Source organism: Dioscorea cayenensis, chromosome 13 (genome assembly GCF_009730915.1).
Source record: "Dioscorea cayenensis subsp. rotundata cultivar TDr96_F1 chromosome 13, TDr96_F1_v2_PseudoChromosome.rev07_lg8_w22 25.fasta, whole genome shotgun sequence".
NCBI classification, from domain to species: Eukaryota; Viridiplantae; Streptophyta; class Magnoliopsida; order Dioscoreales; family Dioscoreaceae; genus Dioscorea; species Dioscorea cayenensis.
The window spans coordinates 6731102-6751974 of NC_052483.1; the positions used below are offsets into that span (position 1 = coordinate 6731102).

Sequence of the window (20873 nt, forward strand, 5' to 3'; positions counted from 1 at the left end):
TAAGTACAGTGTATTTGATTCAAGTATAAACAACGGAAAAAAAAAAAGGCAACAAAGCAATCAGGTTTTTAATAATTATAATAAACAAATAAATAAAATAGAAGAATTTTATTGCATTCAAACTAAAATGTATAATTCCCTGAAGACTTTTTATTTTTTAAAATTTATTTATTTTTAGTCTATTACAATTCGAAAAAGGATTATTTAGAGAATTTTACTGAACTAAAACTAGGTTAGTCCCGAATGATAAAAGCATTTATAAGGTTTTTTAAGGTGTATACACATAAATCGTGAAGTGTATAAAGAAAAAAAAACCCTTAAAAAAAAAAACACTCATACATCAGGGTAAGTAATTTTAACGCATTTGGTTGGGGGGCATGAGTGAGAACTTCCGCACAACATCCGCCCTGTTCCTGCTGTGTTCCCAGCTCTCTGCTTATCCCCTGCCTGCCACTTCTCTCCTTCCGGCGCTGAGACAAAAGCCATCCCCCATTCTCTCTCTCTCTCTCTCTCTCTCTCTCTCTCTCTCTCTGTGTGTGTGTGTGTGTCTCCCCGCTATAGGATGCTTGTCCTTTCCATGGCGGTGCCGAATCACTCTATACTTCTCTCCTCTTGCTCCTCCGCCTACCGCCTTAATCCCCTCCTCCTCTCCCGCGGCTCTCTCCGCCTTCGCCGCCACCGCTGCATCGCCTTCTTCTCCGCAGGTACTCACCTCTCTTCTTTCCACCCAAGAAAGTCCTCCATCATCTCCATATTCCCTTATCCTTACTGCCTTCCTCTTCTCCAATAGCCGCGTCTGCCTGTCAAGTGTTCACGTCCCCAGCCACCTCCAAGTCCTTCGACTTTGCTTCCGAGGAGCGCATTTATAGATGGTTACGCTTCCCTCTCCCTTTTCTTGATTTTTTTTTTAATGATTTCTGATTTTGATTGAAAATTATCATTAAAGGTAGTGTTTTTTCGTGTTCAAGGTGGGAATCCCAGGGGTATTTCAAGCCAAACTTTGACCGGGGAGGAGACCCTTTTGTCATTCCGATGCCACCCCCGAATGTTACTGGATCACTTCACATGGGACATGCCATGTTTGTGACTCTTGAGGTTGTATTTTTATTTGTTGCCTTCCTTTTTACTGAATAAATAATCTTTTCTTTTGTCTATTTCGGTTTCATCTCATGTGGGGAGTTGCATTTCCATTTTACCGTGGAAGAGAACAAAAAGGAGATACTTACTTGTGGGGGGTTGAGTGAGAGTATTTTCTTGAACATGATTCCATCACATACTTAATTTTATGAGAACTTACATGTTCTTGCATTGGAATCAATTTCTATTGTCAGGACATAATGGCTAGATACTTCCGTATGAAGGGAAGGCCTACGCTATGGATTCCTGGCACTGATCATGCTGGTATTGCTACTCAGGTTAGTAAGTTATCACTTTGGGTAATTGTGGTATACTGGTATGGCTTGGATAACTCGAACATCAACTTAATACTTGCTTATTTTTGTTTCTGCATCTTTACCTGTTACTAGAACCTGGTTGAATGTGTACCTGTAATTTTCATGTTGTTTTACTTCTGCTTTATTTTTTATATGCCAACTCCATCATGAGCTGTTTAATTCTTTCTGTTGTTTTATGATTGAATTACGTACAGCTTTTCTGATCGTAGTATTTAGTGGTTTCATAACAACAGCTCATATCCTGTGATTGGCTATTCTGAGAACAATTTTATTGGGATTTCTGGGAATGCATGTATACATAAACTAGTCTTGCTCATTATCTTTGTTTTTATTTTAGTTGGTTGTGGAAAGAATGCTTGCATCCAAAGGCATAAAAAGGACTGAACTTGACAGGGATGAGTTCATTGATAAAGTTTGGGAGTGGAAGGAAAAGTAAGCCTCATTTTGTTAGTTCCATTCTTATTCCTGTGTGTAGGCCCACAGTGTTGATCATATTTGACAAGCATGATTTTATGTATTATTATTTTGGAGGCCTACTATTTTCTGTTCTTATTTCTTTTGCTGGTTTTGCTTGCAATTCACACAGTTTCTTTCCAGCTTTGTCTCTTTTCATCATATGAGTGTTTCAATTTTATTTTCTAGTTCTTCATTTTCATGAGGTATAGGCTGAAGGCTTAGCTTGTCAGGGCTTTTGCACACTTGAGTCCTGGGTGACTTTATAACTATTCATTTGCTAAATAAATTTAGCTGATCCCTGATTTTTATCTGGAACGAAATTAATTAGCACACATTTTTATTTTAGTGTCTACAAAAGGTTCCTTACATGGTGCATTGAAGAGTTATTGTTATTTGGGTGAGCATTCAACATCAGTTTGCTGTAACTTGTATCTCTAGATTTTGATGTCATCCTCACACTTTTATAACTGGCTTCTTGTTATAAAAAAGAAAATTGGTTACATTTTTTCTAATATGGTTATTTAGTTATTAACTTAGATCCTTAATTTTAAGTTTTTGTGAAGGAATATATCATTATCTGCTATATGAATCTTTATGAACTTTAGTACGAAATAATTCACTTGACTTATAGCATTAGATTTTCTTATATTTTGGAAGTTTCCCTGTCATGAATAACTTACTGTCTCAGGAGCTGGCAGCACATTGTGTGCTCCACTGAACTGAATTATATACTTAGCCCATTGACTTACCCGATATTAAACACTTTATTGTCTATGTTGTGGAATATATAGGTTGGATTCCTTTTTACATGTTCTTTTTAGTATATCCAACTTTATGCTGAACTTTTGTTTTCAGGTATGGTGGAACTATCACAAATCAAATAAAGAGATTAGGTGCATCTTGTGATTGGAGTAGGGAACATTTCACCCTTGATGAGCAGCTTAGTCGTAAGGCAGTCATCTATTTTTCTTCTAGTAATTAGTTTATGGAGATTTGTACAAGATTTTAAAACTTTTAAAAAAATTCTAGGGTATTAGCTTTACACATTTCTAAAGTAATATTTATTAAATTGTGTATTCTCCCTGCCTTTTGGTACATAAATGATTGTGGATAACTTATCCACTGGTGTGTTATGTGTTGCATTTTTTTACACCGAAGCATCCATGTGTTTGTGCAATTTTCTTTGGATCTACTTTTCTTAATGCTATATACTATTACCATTATTATTATTTATTATTATTTTTAATTATACATGGTATATTTGGCTAGTACTGGGCTGTATTAATCCATGATTTGGATTTGTAAAATTATCACTTGAGCAGTCGCCTTAATACTGTCTTGGGAGTTGGGAACCATTCTAGTATTGCATGTTTAGTTGGGGGGTTACCCCGCACCCTCTAACTGCACACCCCAGGGATATTTCACCAACTTTCTTGTACCAAATTTAACTATTTAAATAAATATATTTAGTGCTTCATTTTTAATAAACACTTAATATTAATTAGAAAAGTAAAATTTTTTATTTTAAAAGGAATGAACATTCTGTTTGTATTTTGAATGAGTCCTTTTGATGAAGATATTGAAGATGATATAGATAAAGCTTGACTAAGATTATTCTCTTAAAAAACAATAGACACTTTTAAACATGATCTAAAGCTATTTTTGTGGTTTTTAAAATACACGGAAGTGGGCTTTATCAGTTTGGTTTAGAAAAATTAATAAAAAAAGTGCTGTTTTTGTTCTATGGAAATTTATTTTCATTTGACTTTCTGGCATATCAACTAAAATGATTGGTTTTTCCCAGCCCATTATAATTGCCAAATGTATTTCATTATTTGTTTATGGACTGGACATAGAAGGCTGTATTAAGCATTTCTATACAGAACATAATATATAGACCTCTTCTAAGTGTCTTTCAGGATTGTAGGCCACTCATGATTTCAGGAATGATTCATTCTTGCTTATCCAAGCATAGTGTTTTCTTGGGGAGTCAATTCTACATTCCTTCCTGATATGATGCTTTTATCTTTATATTCTGAAATTCCAACTATTTTGTTTACTTCATTGCAGGAGCAGTTGTTGAAGCATTTGTCCGTCTTCATGAGAAAGGATTAATATATCAAGGTTTTGACTAGACATCTGATTTCATCTTCTTTTTCTCCTTCTTCGTCTTTTATGGATGTATAGGCTGATGCATACCTGACATATTTTGAATCTCTAAGAAGATGAGATGGAACTACTATTTCACAATTATGAAACTTTACTAATCAATGCCACAAAAAAGTATGTTTAGTGTTTAGAGTTCTCATTGAAGTTGTAATTAGTATGATAGAAGCAGGGATGACGGGGCTTGACTCTGTCATATAACTTCAGTTAGAGCTTCTAATTTACACAAAAAGAAAAGAGAAGAAAAAAGAAAAGTACCAATGCTGGTGGACATGAAATTATCGGTCAGAAGATTTATTTTCTCTTCTCTCTAATTTTCATTTTCCACATCATCATTGGCATTCATCTTTTTTATAGATAAATATTTTTTTTTTCGGTTTTTTGGAAGCATCTTCTCTGTCTCCAATGTCTTTCATTTTTGCATGGGATAGTGAATCTACTTTTTGCCTATGCTAACTCCAACTATAAATGTTACTTTCTTCCATGTCAATGTTTGCCCTTCCATAGCAAGTGATACTCTCATTGGTCACTTCTTGGCAATCTTATACAATCTTCTCCCTTAAAGACCCGTTTATGTTCATCCAACATCCAAATCATGTAGACTAACCCATCCTTTATTGGATATTTTAAACATCAGTGACTACAATTAGAGTTAATGCCTTGGTCTGTTGTTTTGTCAATAATTTCTCTCCTATTCTTCCATCAGGTTGAATAAAAGCTAGGTCATTCAATTTCTTTGTTCCGATTTGCCCTTTTTTTTTTACTGTGAAGGTCAACAATATTTCTCATATGATATAAAAGTGGGACACTGAATACTACCTTTCTGTTATGCTGGATTGGTTATATGAAACAAATCAACGAATTTGCTTCCGTGTTGGTGCTAATCAACTAATTGCAACCGTAAAGCCCCTATTGTATACTTGTCAGTTGACTGACACTATAGTGATTAATAATCAACACCTAAGGAGCTAGAATGCAAATACTGCTTTGGTGGAGAACCAAGATACTTGAGTGACTGCCTTCAGAATATTGCTGATTAACATATATTTTGTGATTTCATGGCACCATAAAAGGCAAGAGTTGATGTTTAAAATGCATGATTTGCATGCTAGCAGTTCAGGAATTCCATTAGGCATAAGGGTTCAAGATTGAAAATAATTGTTGACAAAAATATGTAAGAAAAGAGCAAAGAGCGATTGAGAAAATTGACAAACTACAATTATTTATATGCATGATTTGAAGGGAACATATGGGCATGCATAAAGATGATGATTTCCTCTTAAAATGTTCTCTGATCTGAAAATTTGTACAAGTATGTTTAGAACTATGTTAGTCTCAATTAATAATAAATATTCTCCAAACATAAGTCAATAATCATGGAAATAATTTGAAGTGACTGCTATAAATTTATTAGTACTCAATAAAAATGAGTTAGTCAATGTTTATTGCATTCAAGTTGAGTGATTAAACATGTACTTTGTATACAGGCACTTGTGTGAATATGCAACCACATTTGTCAGACCTTGATTGTAGATGTGGTCTACAAATCCTTATAAACTGTCCTCATCATCTAGGGTTTCATACTTCTTCATATGTGGCTAATGTGGATAAATTTTGAAGCTAGGCTATGAGCTTAATGAACTATAGTGGATTATGGATTTTTTTTTTTAATAAAGGTTTGTTATTTTTTTACATCTGATGAAAAAGCAAACATCTTGTTACATTATCTTTTTCATGGGTTGTCTACGGAAGGACACAAACATCTTTTATTTTCAAGTTTTCAGGGTCATACATGGTCAATTGGTCTCCCAACCTTCAGACTGCCGTCTCTGATTTGGTACGCCACTTTTGGTTTCAATTCATTCGATCTTTACTCTTTTTTTTTTTGTGAGTTCTAGTAAATGCAAGTGAAGTCTTTTGATAAGATTATTGTATGATTATCTTAACCCTAAATTTTTTTTAAGTTCAAAGAATAGAAGTGATGGAGCTTGCTGACATATTTGTTAGGTATTCTAGATCTTGATAAAATTAGTAATCTAGCTATATATTCTTTCCTTCCTTGATTTAGATTTCCGAAAATTCGAATGACTGGTAGCTGGCTAGTGAACCAGTGAAAGATATTTGGCCATTAAAAACTTAAATGGTGATTTAGTGACCATATACCGATGCGAAGTGTTGGTATTGAACATGGTTCATAATGCGTCTCTTTCCATGGTTGGTTTAGAGGATTATCTGTTACGGTCATATGTATATGTGCGTGTTTTAACATAACATATGTATAACTATAAGGCCACTATGCACAGGCATAACCATGAGGCCACTATTTTGTGCTTGAGAAGATCTGTGATACTACTATGTTAAGGTTAGAGCAGCATGCTGATGTGCTGAAGTCAGAAAGAGACTTGTCATATTGTTCCAAACGACCAATCAAGTGGGAATGCATATCCACTCTATGCCTGACATAAATCTCTGCTTAGTCATGATTCTGTTTGTACGAATGGGCTTTATGGATACAGCCTGATTTTTCTGGTTAAAATATAAAAATGTAATAATAGTGAATGAATTGTTGGTCTTTTAGACCCTGCCAAGATTAAAGAACCCAAGAGCATGCCTTTGAATTTGGTAGGTTTTCTCACCAGCAGTGCTCAGAGGTTGGTTGGTCATCTTATCTTTTTGTTGCCGAAGGTGGTTTTACTGGTCATGTTTTCCTTTTCAAATAATTGATACCACCCGCATTTGGTGAATTGTGTTATTAAATTCCTGTAATTTTGCATGGAATATCAGTGATATGTTCCTGAAACTCTATTTATTGTGGTGAACAAAAAGGAAAACAGTTAGAGAAGATTTATTTTATTTTATGAAAAAAATTCAAAAATGAGAGAATCAGAATAATTATATATATATATATATATTTTCTGATTTTCTCATATTGTTATCTATTAAACTTTTAAATGAAACACACCCATGCCAATGAGTCAGGTAAACGGATTGAATGAGGAGTTGTTTGGAGGGATCAATTACAACTCAGGAAGATGCGGAGGTTAAGAAAAGAATAACCTATAAATGGGTTATTTCATTGAATCTTGAGCATCACAAGAGGGAACAAAATCCAGTATTATATATTATCGAATGATCTGGTTCTAGAAACCCTAATCGCATCACCATAAACATCTTTTTTATTTGATTCTTCATTTGCCATTATTTGGTGGACTGGGCATGGTGAAGCTGAGACAGTGCCATGTATATTAAATTGGTAGGATTTTCCTTAAATAACAATCAGTGGCCCACTTCTATTCATTTGCTCATCATAGGTCAATTGCTTGACAATGCCTTTGATTAGCGGTAAAAAGGTAAGGGATAGCAGAAAGGTCCTGACTTCTGAGCTTTGATTTATGCATCTGTCCCTCCTGTGACTTGTTTTTTTTTATTTTTTGTTTTATTTTATTTTTATGAAATTTAATTTTATAATATTAACTTGAGTCTCATTAGAATAATCACATAATTCACTTATCCACTTACTGTTCTGTGCACTGTTCTTTTTACTTATTTTTGTGAATGTTGAATTAGAGATGATGTGCATTTGGAAGTTATATGGGAAATATGACATTGCATATTATTTTCTAGTGCAAGGAATCAAGTTTTGGCTTGAAACATTTTAATGAGTTTTAGTTCTCATTGTTCTCTGAACTGTTCATCTTTCTTTTTGTGGACAAAAGTTAGAAATGCTTTAATAGTATTTTCATGTTATCTTGCGTATATTTACATTCTTTTAATGGTATCCAAATCTTCCACTCCTTTGACCATATGAGTTGGCTATTCACCAAATTTAGTTCAATAACCAATGTTATACATTTCTTACAAATCCACAGGAAGTTGAGTACTCTGAAGAGCCTGGTTTATTGTATTTCATCAAGTATCGTATAGCTGGAGGTTCGAGGTATTTTCTATATGAATTTCCATAAACATTGAATGATGCCTTCCTCACCTTGTTCAACTGTGTTCTAGAAACAATTTGGATCATCTTCATACTTCATTGCATCTTCATCTGTTAGCACGTCATTGGCAGCTTGCTGACCTGCATTTATTTTTCCTCATATGCATCTTTGTCGCTTATGTTAGCATTAATTGGAGTAGATGGACAACACTATGAAGTGTTTTTTTTTTTGGTCAATCATGGTTTTGGTGTCAGCTGTTTTTTAACTAGAAATTATTGAACATAGATGCAAATATGCTGGGATAAAATAAGACAGGTGAGTATCTTGAGAAAAATTGTATTTTGGTTATTAGTCAGGATAATAATTCGTAATATAATGAGAAAATTGACTATCTTGCAATGTAACTTTCATGTCAGTTTATTATTGTGCTAACTGTATGGCAATCTTCAGCCACTTCTTTTCTTTTCCTTTTCATATGCTAAGTTATGCTACTGCTTGCCCTTATTCATATATGTTTTTGCATTATAATTAAATGAACAAGATTGAAATTGATCAATTGGATATATAGAAGACAACCATCTTGAAGTACTGCAAGTTGATGCATATCCCTCAAGGTTGAACTACTAACATGGTAAACTAATAAAAAATCAATAGTAAGGACAAAGTACATTTTTGTTGGTAAGGAGAGAAACTAAATAAAGTGAATGATAAAAAATGATCCCGGGTCGGAGGGCTAGTTGGAGGCAACAGAAGAGAGTTTTCAGATTGCCAAGATGGACGCAGTGAGTGTGTGATTGTATGGGTGCTTTTCTCCCAAGGGATTTGGCACTTGGATACATTGTCAGTTGCTATTAGGCAATACTACGGAGATTGGAGGGCAGCGTTATGAGAAATGGGAGAAAGTTATCATCAGAGTTGCAACAAGGGTGTGCAGTCTGTTGGTTTGGTCGGTTATTTTTCAAAATGAAAAATTTTGGTTTTGTTTTGTATGAAATGGATGCTGAACTGATCATGTAAACTGAAAACCGAATTAGCCAACTAAAATTTCAGTTAATCTGGTCAATTATGGGTTCAAGGTAAGCATAGTTCTTTTATTGGCTTTGATTGTGATTCTACAATTTTATTTACAAGTTGGCTGAAAATTTTCTAAATAGAAGTTAGTTTTTGTCTTCAACTACATTGTTCAAAAAGCACTGACTTATACCAAAAAGACATTGTAATTAGTTAGCAAATAAATGCATTCCAAGAATTAGAGCATCTGATGCTACAACAAGCACTCATATGTCCTTGTCCGTCTTTGTTAGAGCAACTTCCTAGTTGGAGGCCTGTATCTCAAAAAACTGGACTGCAGCCTGTCAGTCTCTGTGTTGCTTGCCTGCAGTAGAGAAAGAAGAATAAAAGAGGAGCATATCTATATTGAGGAGAAAATTAAGATTAGAGAATAGGACCAAGACTTAGGGCTCAAAGTAAATGAGACAATATGACAATGGCAATATCTTTTAAAACACGAAATCAACTGTACTGGGATACTATGCTGAAGTGATGATCCCTGCTGCTGAAATTCTATTTTTTGTTCTTGTAGAAAGATTGCAGCCTGTAGAGATTACCATTTTTATTTTCTGTGACTGCTCTTGTATTTAGTTGTCTGTACTGATTTCAAAATTTCATGGTATTCATGATACAGGAGTGACTGGTTGACGATAGCAACCACTCGTCCTGAGACATTGTTTGGTGATGTAGCCGTTGCTGTGCATCCTGAGGTGTGATTGGAATTCTTTGTGAACCAGTAGTTCCACATGCTGGAATTACTTGTTTCTTTTGATACATTATGTTTTCCAATGGCATATATGAAGATAAAACCACATCTTTTTTTTTTAATACTTTTGCATGAATTGGTTTACTAGCAGGTTAGTTTTGTTATTATGTCATGCATGTTCGGTTTTGCCCTGTTTGACATAGGTTTTTCCAAATTCTGTTAGTCAGTTTGCGTATCTGATGTATAATCTACCTCAAATTGGCACCAAGGCCACAGTGTTTAATCTTCTTCTTCCAGTGAAATTAAATTATTAAAGTGCTATTTTTTTCCATTGATTACTTGAGAATTTGCTAAAGAAAAAGTATGGTGGGAAGGAAGGGAGGGGGTGGGTTGTGAATTTGGCACATCGGTCAGATTGGTCATTTGCATCTTAGGTTCATTGGTTCAATACAAGGAAATTCTTTGTTTGCTTGTGTGGCCAATTTGCATACATTTGCCTTGTGGAATCCTCCTGTATCAGGAAGCCATTTTTCATCCATGGATTACTTGACATAGCCATCAATACAGTTCTGCAGTAGTTCTTGTCTTTTTTCTTGTCTTTCATATTCCATAAGTTTGTTTACTTCCATCTCCATAATTGTTGATTAAGCAGAATTCTGGTTCATGTCGAGTTGCACTACCTCTGGATGTACTTCTGGCTTAAATTTGTATGTGTGTGTGTGTGTGTGTGTGTGTAGGCATCTCCAATTTAAATAAGTATATAATGTTTTTATTAATTGTGCAGGATGAACGCTACTCTAAGTACATAGGAAGACAGGTTATTGTCCCTATGACATATGGCAGGCATGTTCCTATAATCGCTGATCGAGTAAGACTCTATATTGCTTAATGAGTTATTACTGAATATACATGCATAATATGGAGTATATTGTGTTCCTTAGCTCTTAATTTCGATAATGTGGCAGAGCACTGTGTGTACTACAACTAAAATGACACCATATGTTGCAGCATTATATGCTGTTGGAATTTGTTTAATCAGCAAAAGTTGGTTCTTTGTGAATTATAAGTTTCCATGATTGATGGAAATTGTTAATTTCTTTTTATGTGCAACATAGATTGTTAAGTAATAATTTAATGCATCTGAAGCTTTATTGAATATTGGCTTGCACTTTGATAAGGAACTAGCATGAATCATCCTTATTTGCACTGGACCCTATGTGTTTTGACCTTTTTTGTAAATGTAAACTTCTTTTTATGAATGGAAATTTTTCATCACAAATCGAAGATGTCAATTTCTTTATATGTGCAGTACAGACCACATAAGCATACTCTCATTCATTTGAAGCTTTTATTGTTTAATCTGTTGAATTTTGAGAAAGGGCATGGAAACTATAAGGCATGTACTTCTAGCTTCTAATTTTTATTGGGAGATCGAGGCGAAGCGTTTAGGATGTTGATGCTCCACTAGGAGATTCACTCTGTTGATCATAACAATCTTGTCTATAACACTGGACTGACATGCGTATGATTGTCGCATGTTTGGAGAAAGTATGATAACATGGCTCAATAAGTTTAAGCATTTGTCAATGACCTATGTGTTGAAGTGTGGCACCTGAATGGAAGTTTGTGGAAATTATTTTTTAACTGGTTACTTGGAATGGTTGATATTGTTCAACAACGTAATTATCACACTTTTGAATTACTCCGAAGTGTTGTTCTGTGTCAAAACTTCAAATTGAGGCTTGTGCTCAAAATTCCAGGCCTCCTATACAAATATTAACACTTATCTGTAAAGAAGTTGAGGAACATCTTTTCAAGAAACTTTTTTTTTTTTGAATAACTTGTAAAATATCCTCAAGACAGCTTTATATGCATTGTTTTGTTTTCAAATCTAGTTCCTAATCTTTTAAGTGAAATCACAGTATGTAGATAAAGAATTTGGAACTGGCGTTTTGAAGATCAGCCCTGGGCATGATCACAATGATTACCATCTTGCTAGAAAGCTTGGTCTGCCAATACTCAATGTTATGAACAAAGATGGAACACTAAATGAAGTCGCTGGCTTGTTCTCGTAAGACTTCTTGCAGTATAATACACAATGATTGACATGTGCTCCATCAATTTATGAATGGAATTCATTTTTCCTTTGAAACTACCCAAGATTAATTTGTTGCCTTTCTTAGTGGACTAGACCGATTTGAGGCTCGAAAGAAGTTATGGTCTGAGCTTGAAGAGACAGACCTGGCAGTCAAGAAGGAATCTCATACTCTACGAGTTCCCAGATCACAGCGTGGTGGTGAAGTATGATACCTACCATTTAGGTTCAACTCATGCAGATAACTTACTGTATTGTAATATTCTTGTTCTGACATGCTTTTATTTTCTGATTAGGTTATAGAACCTCTAATAAGCAAGCAGTGGTTTGTCACCATGGAACCATTAGCTGAGAAGGCTCTTCAAGTTGTTGAGGAGGGAAAGCTAACCATTCTTCCCGAGAGATTTGAAAAGGTATTTTTTTCATACATATGGATTGGTAGTTATTCTGCTAAAGCCTTTATGCTTTTGAGTTCTTCATTCCCATTCTTCCGGGTATTCACTAAACAAACCTTGTGTGGGCCTTAGCCTGCAACCATAATGCTCCTTGTTCTTTCAGGGGAGGCTTCCTCCTCTAAATGATGATTTGCTCTCAAAGCTTGGTCTTTTTTTTTCTTGAAAAAGAATAGTCTCCTGTTGATCAGCTGAATTTCTTGTGTGGGCTGTACTTGTAGACATATAAGCATTGGCTGATAAACATAAAGGACTGGTGTATAAGTAGACAGTTATGGTGGGGACACAGAATACCTGTTTGGTATGTTGTGGGCAAAGATGGTGATGAAGAGTATATAGTAGCTCGAAATTCTGACGAAGCACATGCAAAAGCTCGTGAAAAGTATGGGAAATCTGTTGAAATTTATCAAGATCCTGATGTTCTCGACACATGGTTTTCGAGGTATGTTTTGTAGCATTTAAGTTAACAGGCTTGTTGTTACTTATTCCTATACAAGCATTGTAATCATGAAATGAGGCTCTGCTTTTATCTCGATACTAAACACATACACTCATGAAATGCATGAAAGTAAGTCAAATCACTCATTTTCATTATACTTGGTTTGGGCTACCTTGAATATGAGCCTGACTATTCATGTCCCTTAAACATGTTTATCTTGTAGACAAATGGTTATAACTTCTAGTAGTTGGTTGATCTTAAAATATTCTGTTGCGGCTGCTATTTTATAATAAATTAGTAATATATAAACTTAGCTGATATTGAACTTTTGAGGATGGTGTAATAGGTTTTATGTTATGAATTTTCATAAAATTATCCTGGATGCCTAGAAGTGTTTCTGTAAGAAATTGTGTTTTGATAGTTGTCTAAGAATAAACTTGGATTAGTACTAGCTACTAGGAGCATCAAAGTACAATGATTACATTTGGTGTTGCTAAACATGCTAAAATCACAGGTCATATTGTCATTTTGCTATATTGATCATTAAACTAGCATAAATCCTTTGTCAATTTCGATTAGTTGCTCACCTAGCGATAATAATAGCTTGTTCAAGCTTTGATTTAGAGAAGTTTGACTGCAATAGCTAACTCAGTTTTGCTGCTCTTGCTGCTATTCTGGGTTGGCAAAAGATATCCATGGTATCTCAATCTTTCTGACTTTATTCTATGTGCAAACGATGTTTAATCATGCTTTGTCTGACTCTATGCTAAAGTAAAAGAATATGAGTGTATACTTGCTGAATATGAATATTTACTGCATGCTGTTGTTCTGCTTATTTTTCAGCGGCTTATGGCCTTTTAGTACACTTGGTTGGCCAGATGTATCCTCCGAAGATTTCAAGCAGTTTTATCCAACAACTATCCTTGAGACTGGGTTTGTTCTTCACACTTGTTTATGGTGTTAATGTCAGGCACGATGCCACACTGGGCAACACATTTTAACTTGGATTTGTCAATACCAAGTCTATCTATTCTGATGCATATTATTTGGTGCTTAAGCTGATAGCAAAAATGATTGATGGTACCATCTCCACTGTGGAGAGTTGGAAAATAAATATCATCAATGATGTTAATTTGTTAAATTTCTATGATTTATACTGAAAGTTGAATTTTTTTTCTTCTATATTCAGGGTTGTTCTGACTTGCTAAAGAATATTTTAAAATGTATATTTGCCTTTTTTTTAAGGATGAATTCCTTCTTTTTTTGACATGTTTATTTGCTATCATTGCTTTCTCTTAATGAGTTCTTTAAAGACCTATCTATAGTTGTATCCAAAATGAAAATCTATAAACACTTCTGTAAGTTAATTTAATTACAGAAGCTTGTAGATGTTCTTCCCTTTTTTCTTTAATTTTGTGGTTAGCAGTAATACATGTGTTAGGACTATTTATTTCCTTGATCAAGTTATTAAATTCTGAATTGCTTTTTCTCTTTGTTATGGATGAATTTTTCTTGTCACAGAGGATTTCCAAGATGTTAAATTGTGTTTTCTTCTAGAATTGAGAAGCTATATATGAAGACTTACCTTACTGCTTTGTTTGGACAGACATGACATTTTATTCTTTTGGGTAGCTCGGATGGTAATGATGGGGATTGAGTTCACGGGTACCACCCCCTTTTCCTTTGTGTATTTGCATGGACTTATCCAGATTCTCAAGTAAGTATTGATGAACAATATAAGTTGCATTTTCCTTTTTCTTGTTCCCTTGAAATATGTTTATGTATAACTTTTCTCTGCTTAAAATGATGATTTTGATGCCAATAATTTTCATTGATGTTCAAATTTAGACACTAACCTTAGTTTTACTTGATAAGATATAGTTCTTGAAATTTTACATTGATATGCTTTTCTAAGATAGTTTAGTTGTCGACCTGTATAGCTCCTCTACAATTTTTCTGGTGCCTTGCATCCATACTTTGCTCAACCTGTGCCCCACATGAAGCAAGCTTTTTCTATCAAAATATTCTGTCAAACTTGGTTTTCTGTTCTGAACTATTCTAGTTTTCAATAACCTTCTGGGGCCCAACTAGAAGCCTGAATTTTATAGGCCTTTCCCTGTGGCTTTTTAGGCCTCTCAATGCAGCTTGGTCAATTGACAACCCCAATAAATCTTCATAGATGGAATTACATGACCTTATTCTTATTTTCCCGTACACAATCGAAGAATCATTGGTACACTTTTTTTTGGTATAATACCCAACCCCAGTTAATTTATGAAGTGAAAATCAGACATGTTTCTGTATAGAAACTCTGCGACTCAACCAAATGCAATCCTAATTCACATGGATTTAAAACTATTCTTACTCTTGTATTTCTCAAAGTCCCTTGACTAGTTGCCTTTCGGTAGAGCAAGTCCTAATTGATTTTTTTAGAGATAATGAATCATCCCTAAATATATCGATGTTTATTCAACTCTATTTTATGATATGAGTTGAGTTGTTTTGGAGATTTGTTTTGTTGAATTGTTCACTAATGTGTGATTCTTTTCTTTATACTAATAATATGTGTTACTCTTCACTATAAGGAAACATAGTATTATGGTTCCATTTTTTCTTACAGTATGTATAGTTTATTAGTATTTATACTATTTTATTTAAGTGCATTCTTCATGCTGCCCATCCATCCACCCTAAGGTAATGTCATGTCTGTAAATGTGTTCGATCTACTTGCTTTCAAATGCTCCTAGCTACATAGATGTAATGCTTTGACCTGATATTTATCAGCTTCAATGTGCATTTTACCTCCATGAATGTATTTTGTGATTTACTTCCCCTCTGTGATTGGATGCTTCAAAATTAACCTGTCTTCAGCGATTCAATAACTTGTTTTGTGGGTATGTTGTTCAGGGACGAAAAATGTCAAAATCATTGGGAAATGTGATAGATCCTATTGATACTATTAAGGAATATGGCACAGATGCTTTACGATTCACTCTTTCTTTGGGGACAGCTGGCCAGGTTTCTTCCCTCAAAATTTTTATTTGTTAATCTTTCTAATTTGAGGGGGGAAAGAGGCTTGTAAAAGAATTTCTCCTTTTTCTTATGGTATTATTTCAGGACCTTAATCTGTCCACTGAGAGATTGACCTCTAACAAGGCTTTCACTAACAAGCTGTGGAATGCTGGCAAGTTTGTATTACAGAATCTGCCTAGTGAATCAGATAGGTCTGCATGGGACAGTTTATTGGCATACAAGGTCCGTTTTTTCTTGGTTTACTTGTGTGGTGGTGCTCAAAATATGTGAGCAGGTTGTGGAGTCTGCTGATATGCATCAATTCTAGTGCTATTGTAGTTCTTAAAAAAAAAATTATTCATGTCCACCATATTTTTTCTTACAGTAAAAAATTACATAAAATTTTCTGTGCATCCGTTAATATATTCTCTTCAAAAAGGAAAAAAAAAATGTGTGTCATACTGAACTAGTAATTCCTCTTTTTCAGTGAAATTGAGAAATACCACAGTATTAGGGCCATCAACTTGCATGCACACAATTTTTAGCCTTCCCAACCTTACAGATAGAATGCAGAAATTTGCTAGAAACTGAATGCAAACTCCATTGAATCTTTGAGTGATAAACATTTATATGGATCTTTTCATAGTTCTTTTGGGATCTCGCGGATTGTTTAATAAAATAACCACAATATCATACTTAAATCCATAACACCCTCTTGAACCACTTGCTTGAAGTGTTAGCCATTGTATTGCCCTCGACCCATAATTGGTTGGCCACCATTTGAGCTAATGAAATTGTGACATGTTTTATGTTTAGCTCTTTATTTCTCCTGTGGGTCATTGACTATCAGTTGTGAAAATTTTCAACTCAATTGCATTTCACTTGCATAGTAAGCAGAAAGTTGCGTTTTTAGATGAAAAATATTCTAACCATGCTCAATATTTTAAGCTGTGATATCTGAAATTGGTGATAGCTGTTTCATTTGACATTGGGGCATCTTGCAAAAATATATTGATATGTTTCAACTTCTGGATATGCACAGTCTTCATATCTCATGAAGACAAAACCAACCAATTCATAGAGTATACCCAATGATCACCTGCTGAAGTTTTATTCTTTTCTGCTAGTTCAGGTGCTCAGGAAGATGATTCAGAAGGTTTAATTTCATGGGCCAAACTATGATGCCAAAATTTTCCTAAATTATCTGCCAATGTGCTTGAGTCACCTTAACTGTGAGAAACTAGAAATATTATCAATTTATGAAAAGGAATAAAACATAAATTTTCTGTCTAAAACTCCTTGTACTTTTTGTGCTGAGTCTCTTATCCATTAATACCATCATTTAGGACTTATATTATCATACCATTTCAGTTTGATGCAGAAGATTCTCTTCTGAACCTACCATTACCAGAATGCTGGGTGGTAAGTTTCCTTTGTCATTGGCCTCTTATTTATTGCAATGTACCTGTCAACCACTTAGAAATGCTTAATTGTAGGTATCTAAACTTCATGAGCTCATTGACTCTGTAACCACAAGCTATGACAAGTTTTTCTTTGGGGATGCTGGCAGAGAGATCTACAGTTTTTTCTGGGGTGATTTTGCTGATTGGTAAGATGCATATATGACTATCATGTACATCTGTAAAGTTTGTTAAACAATGAAACATGTGGGTTTTCATTTGCATTAACTCTGCCATCGCGCTTTAGAGTTAATGATATCATGCATCATGACTCAATAAATTGAGTCAGCTGAAAAGTAGAGTAGATGTCTCAGTCAGCTAGTGATACACATACGTTGAAGAATGTCTAGATGATCTTTTCTCACTCATGTCAATGAGTGTTTAGTTTGCATCATATTTTCTTGAATCACATGTTAGATTTGATTGCCACATGTACCATGGAACAAAGTGAAAAGTAAGCCAAAACTTGATTGAAGTGTTGATTATTGGCTTATGGATTCGCATATGTTGCAGCCTATCCATATGATCTGTTGATTGTATAACTATGCTTTATCAGGCAACTGCAGACTTGTGTCTGACTTGAAACTGATGAGTGAAACATCTTTGGGTTTTTTATTGGTCCTGGTGCGTTTCATGAAGTTTTCTATACATAAATCTTGACATTGCTCCCATGATTATTATTAAAAATGTTTTCAATTTTGTAATTTGTCTATTGAAAAAATATATATATACTGTAATCATGTTGCAGATTCATCAATATTGTGCTTGCTTGTGCGACACAGAAAGACTGGCTAAGCAAATGTTATTATGATTATTAATCTTAGGTGTATTGAAATTTTCAAACTACAACAGAATTGAATTAAGCATTAATTTCAAATTTAATAAACAAAACAACTGCCTGAACTTTTATTTATTAGATTCTAGAATTGAGTTGATCAATTATTCTGTATGAAGTCCTCATCCCTGCCGAATTACTTACTTGAAGCATATTAACCATGAGTTAAGAAGTCTCAACCTGATCAGCGATCAATGAGTCTGCTCCACATCTGGGCAAGTGAGGCACCTGTCACAAAAGTTAGCTGGTCTTCAAACAAGACTTGTCTTAGTACTTGAAGCCTTAGCTTTGCATTCAAGAATTTCGCACTCGCAATTCCTCAGAAAGAGCATAAACAAAAAGGGGAGGTTGAAGTCGGTGAAATTTAGAACTAGATTTCTTTAGTGATGGACAAATTTTGAGCAGGGAATGAGTAGTATTTTCTTTTGTCTAGTATTACTGGCTCACAGGAATATGATGTAATCCAAAATTCAGTATTTGTGACTGCACAATGATATTGATCTCAGCTTAAAATGTGCTTTGCAGTTTCAAATTTCGGAAGGCAAGCCCAAGGTTTCCTAACAAGCCAATGCTTGAGAACTTCCACTTTCTAGTTTCTGATTGATATACATATGAGCTGTAGTCTCTATTATAAGATTTTTAACTCGAAATTAATTGTATTTGACCTTCACCTTCCTAGTATCTATTTGCAATGCTACTTTTTTGCTTAGAGCTAGATTAAGGTGCTCTGTCCTATGCTGATAAACGTCTTTCACTGGATTAATAGGTATATAGAAGCTAGCAAAACACGGCTTTACCACTCAGAGAATGAATCTGCTGCTGTTATATCAAAAATTGTTCTTCTATATGTGTTTGAGAATATATTGAAGTTGTTACATCCTTTCATGCCATTCGTTACTGAGGAATTATGGCAGGTATGAACTCTTGAGATGCAAACTTGCTAGCTTTAATATCTTGGCTTTTATGATTATATTTTTTTGCGCTCTTCTGATGTTGACAGTATGTTTGAAAGCTGTGTAGCTACAAACCTGATGTGTTCAGGCTATAGATGTTATTATTTAAATGAATTTTTTAAGTGGTACCTTCGTTTGTGTGTGCGCATGTGGACATTCCAATGGTGTGTCCATGATTCATGACAAAAATCATGCAGTATTTTTTTGTATCTTCACTTTCTGTTATTACCTGTTGATCAAAGTAGTAAGATTTTGTTGAAAATTTTTAAGTTTTTCATAATAAATTCTTCTGCAGTTGGGTACGATATTTACAAAACTTCCTTAATGCAAGTTTATCTTCTCTAGTTCCTATTATTTGCTATCATCTTAGTTTTCTTATTTTTTATTTTTCTTGTACAATGCTACCTGCAGGCTCTCCCATATCGAAGGGAGGCTCTTATGGTTTCTCCTTGGCCTAGGACATCTCTTGCGAGGGATGCTAAGTCCATTAAAAGATTTGAAAATTTGCAGGCTTTGGTGAGTTTAATCAATGAGCTTAATTTCCAATGAATTGTTTTCTTTCAAGTGAGATTACTTTTTTGCAGTCTTGTTCTTCTGTGTAACATTTCCATTCCTGAATATGTGTGGTATATATGTTTCCAGACTAGATCAATCCGAAATGCACGAGCAGAGTATTCAGTAGAACCAGCAAAACGTATTTCTGCATCTATTGTTGCAGCAACTGATGTCCTTGGATACATTTCTGTGAGTACTTTGCTGATTGGTTTCATAAATTGACTGCCAATCATTTTGAAGAAAGGCATATCTGCACATTTTGAGTGTGTGAAATTCCCTGTTTTGATCATTATGCCATACATGGTTTCTGTAACAGGAAGAGAAACAGGTTTTGGCTTTGTTGTCAAGACTCGACCTACAAAATGTTCATTTCAGAGAATCTCCTCCAGGTCCTCTTGAGTTTCCTTTTTCTTTTTTTTTTTTCCGTTCACTGGTCAAATTTGCTTCTAATTGTTTGTTGTTACTAAAGAATGTGATGTGCTGCCTCATCTTTAGATTATGGGGAGCAATCTGTTCACCTTGTGGCTGGAGAAGGTCTGGAGGCATATCTTCCTCTTGCAGATATGGTGGATATATCAGCAGAAGTTCAACGACTCTCAAAACGCCTTTCTAAAATGCAGTCAGAATACGACACACTCATTGCTCGCCTCAGTGCTCCTAGTGTAAGAAAACTCTTAACTAGTAGTGTATCCATCTTTGTCAAAAATAATAATAATAATAATAATAATAATAGTATCCGTCCTTAACTTGTTTGCTTTCGTTGTTATTATTATTGTTGTTACCTCATGAATACAATGGAATCATTGCAATAGCAGATTATATCACACACAACACATTATGCGAATAGTAGGGGCTGCTAGTAGTGTTGACACTTGGTTGACAGGTCAATCGCTAATGAAAAATTATTTCTTTTTTGAATGACATTTAGATACATAACATATTGATGTATGATCAATTTTATAATAAATAGTGTTGTATTTGCATAGATCCAGTCATGTTCCAATATTCATATTTAATAAATAGTGCAGCATGTAGATAGATATATGATGAAAATAGTAGTGATTGATTTGAAGATGATGAACACTGACAAGTAGTGTGTGTGTGGACGTTGGTGTAGTTTGTAGAGAAGGCACCTGACGAAGTTGTTCGCGGAGTTCGTGAAAAAGCCAATGAAGCTGAGGAGAAGATTGCTCTCACTAGAAACCGTCTTGCTCTTCTCCAATCAACAGCAACAGCTGCCACATCACCCTGACTATTTTGTAATATCTATTTACTTATTTGAAAAATGTGGATAAGCTATGTCAA

The 20873-nt window shown here is 34.6% G+C and overlaps 1 protein-coding gene across 1 annotated transcript; it reads left to right on the forward strand.

Annotated features, from left to right (window-relative positions):
• The first annotated feature begins 355 nt into the window (after positions 1–355).
• Positions 356–20821, forward strand: LOC120274990 (valine--tRNA ligase, chloroplastic/mitochondrial 2). The gene is given in 27 exon segments (XM_039281515.1): positions 356–704; positions 791–872; positions 969–1095; positions 1332–1415; positions 1792–1886; positions 2766–2857; positions 3981–4034; positions 5861–5913; positions 7946–8013; positions 9696–9771; positions 10552–10635; positions 11690–11838; positions 11951–12068; positions 12159–12275; positions 12536–12756; positions 13597–13686; positions 14360–14474; positions 15661–15771; positions 15871–16008; positions 17137–17187; positions 17262–17374; positions 18827–18974; positions 19425–19529; positions 19656–19757; positions 19885–19957; positions 20064–20230; positions 20686–20821. Coding segments are annotated over 27 exon segments (2910 nt in total). The 5' UTR covers positions 356–562; the 3' UTR covers position 20821.
• Positions 20822–20873: the final 52 nt, after the last annotated feature.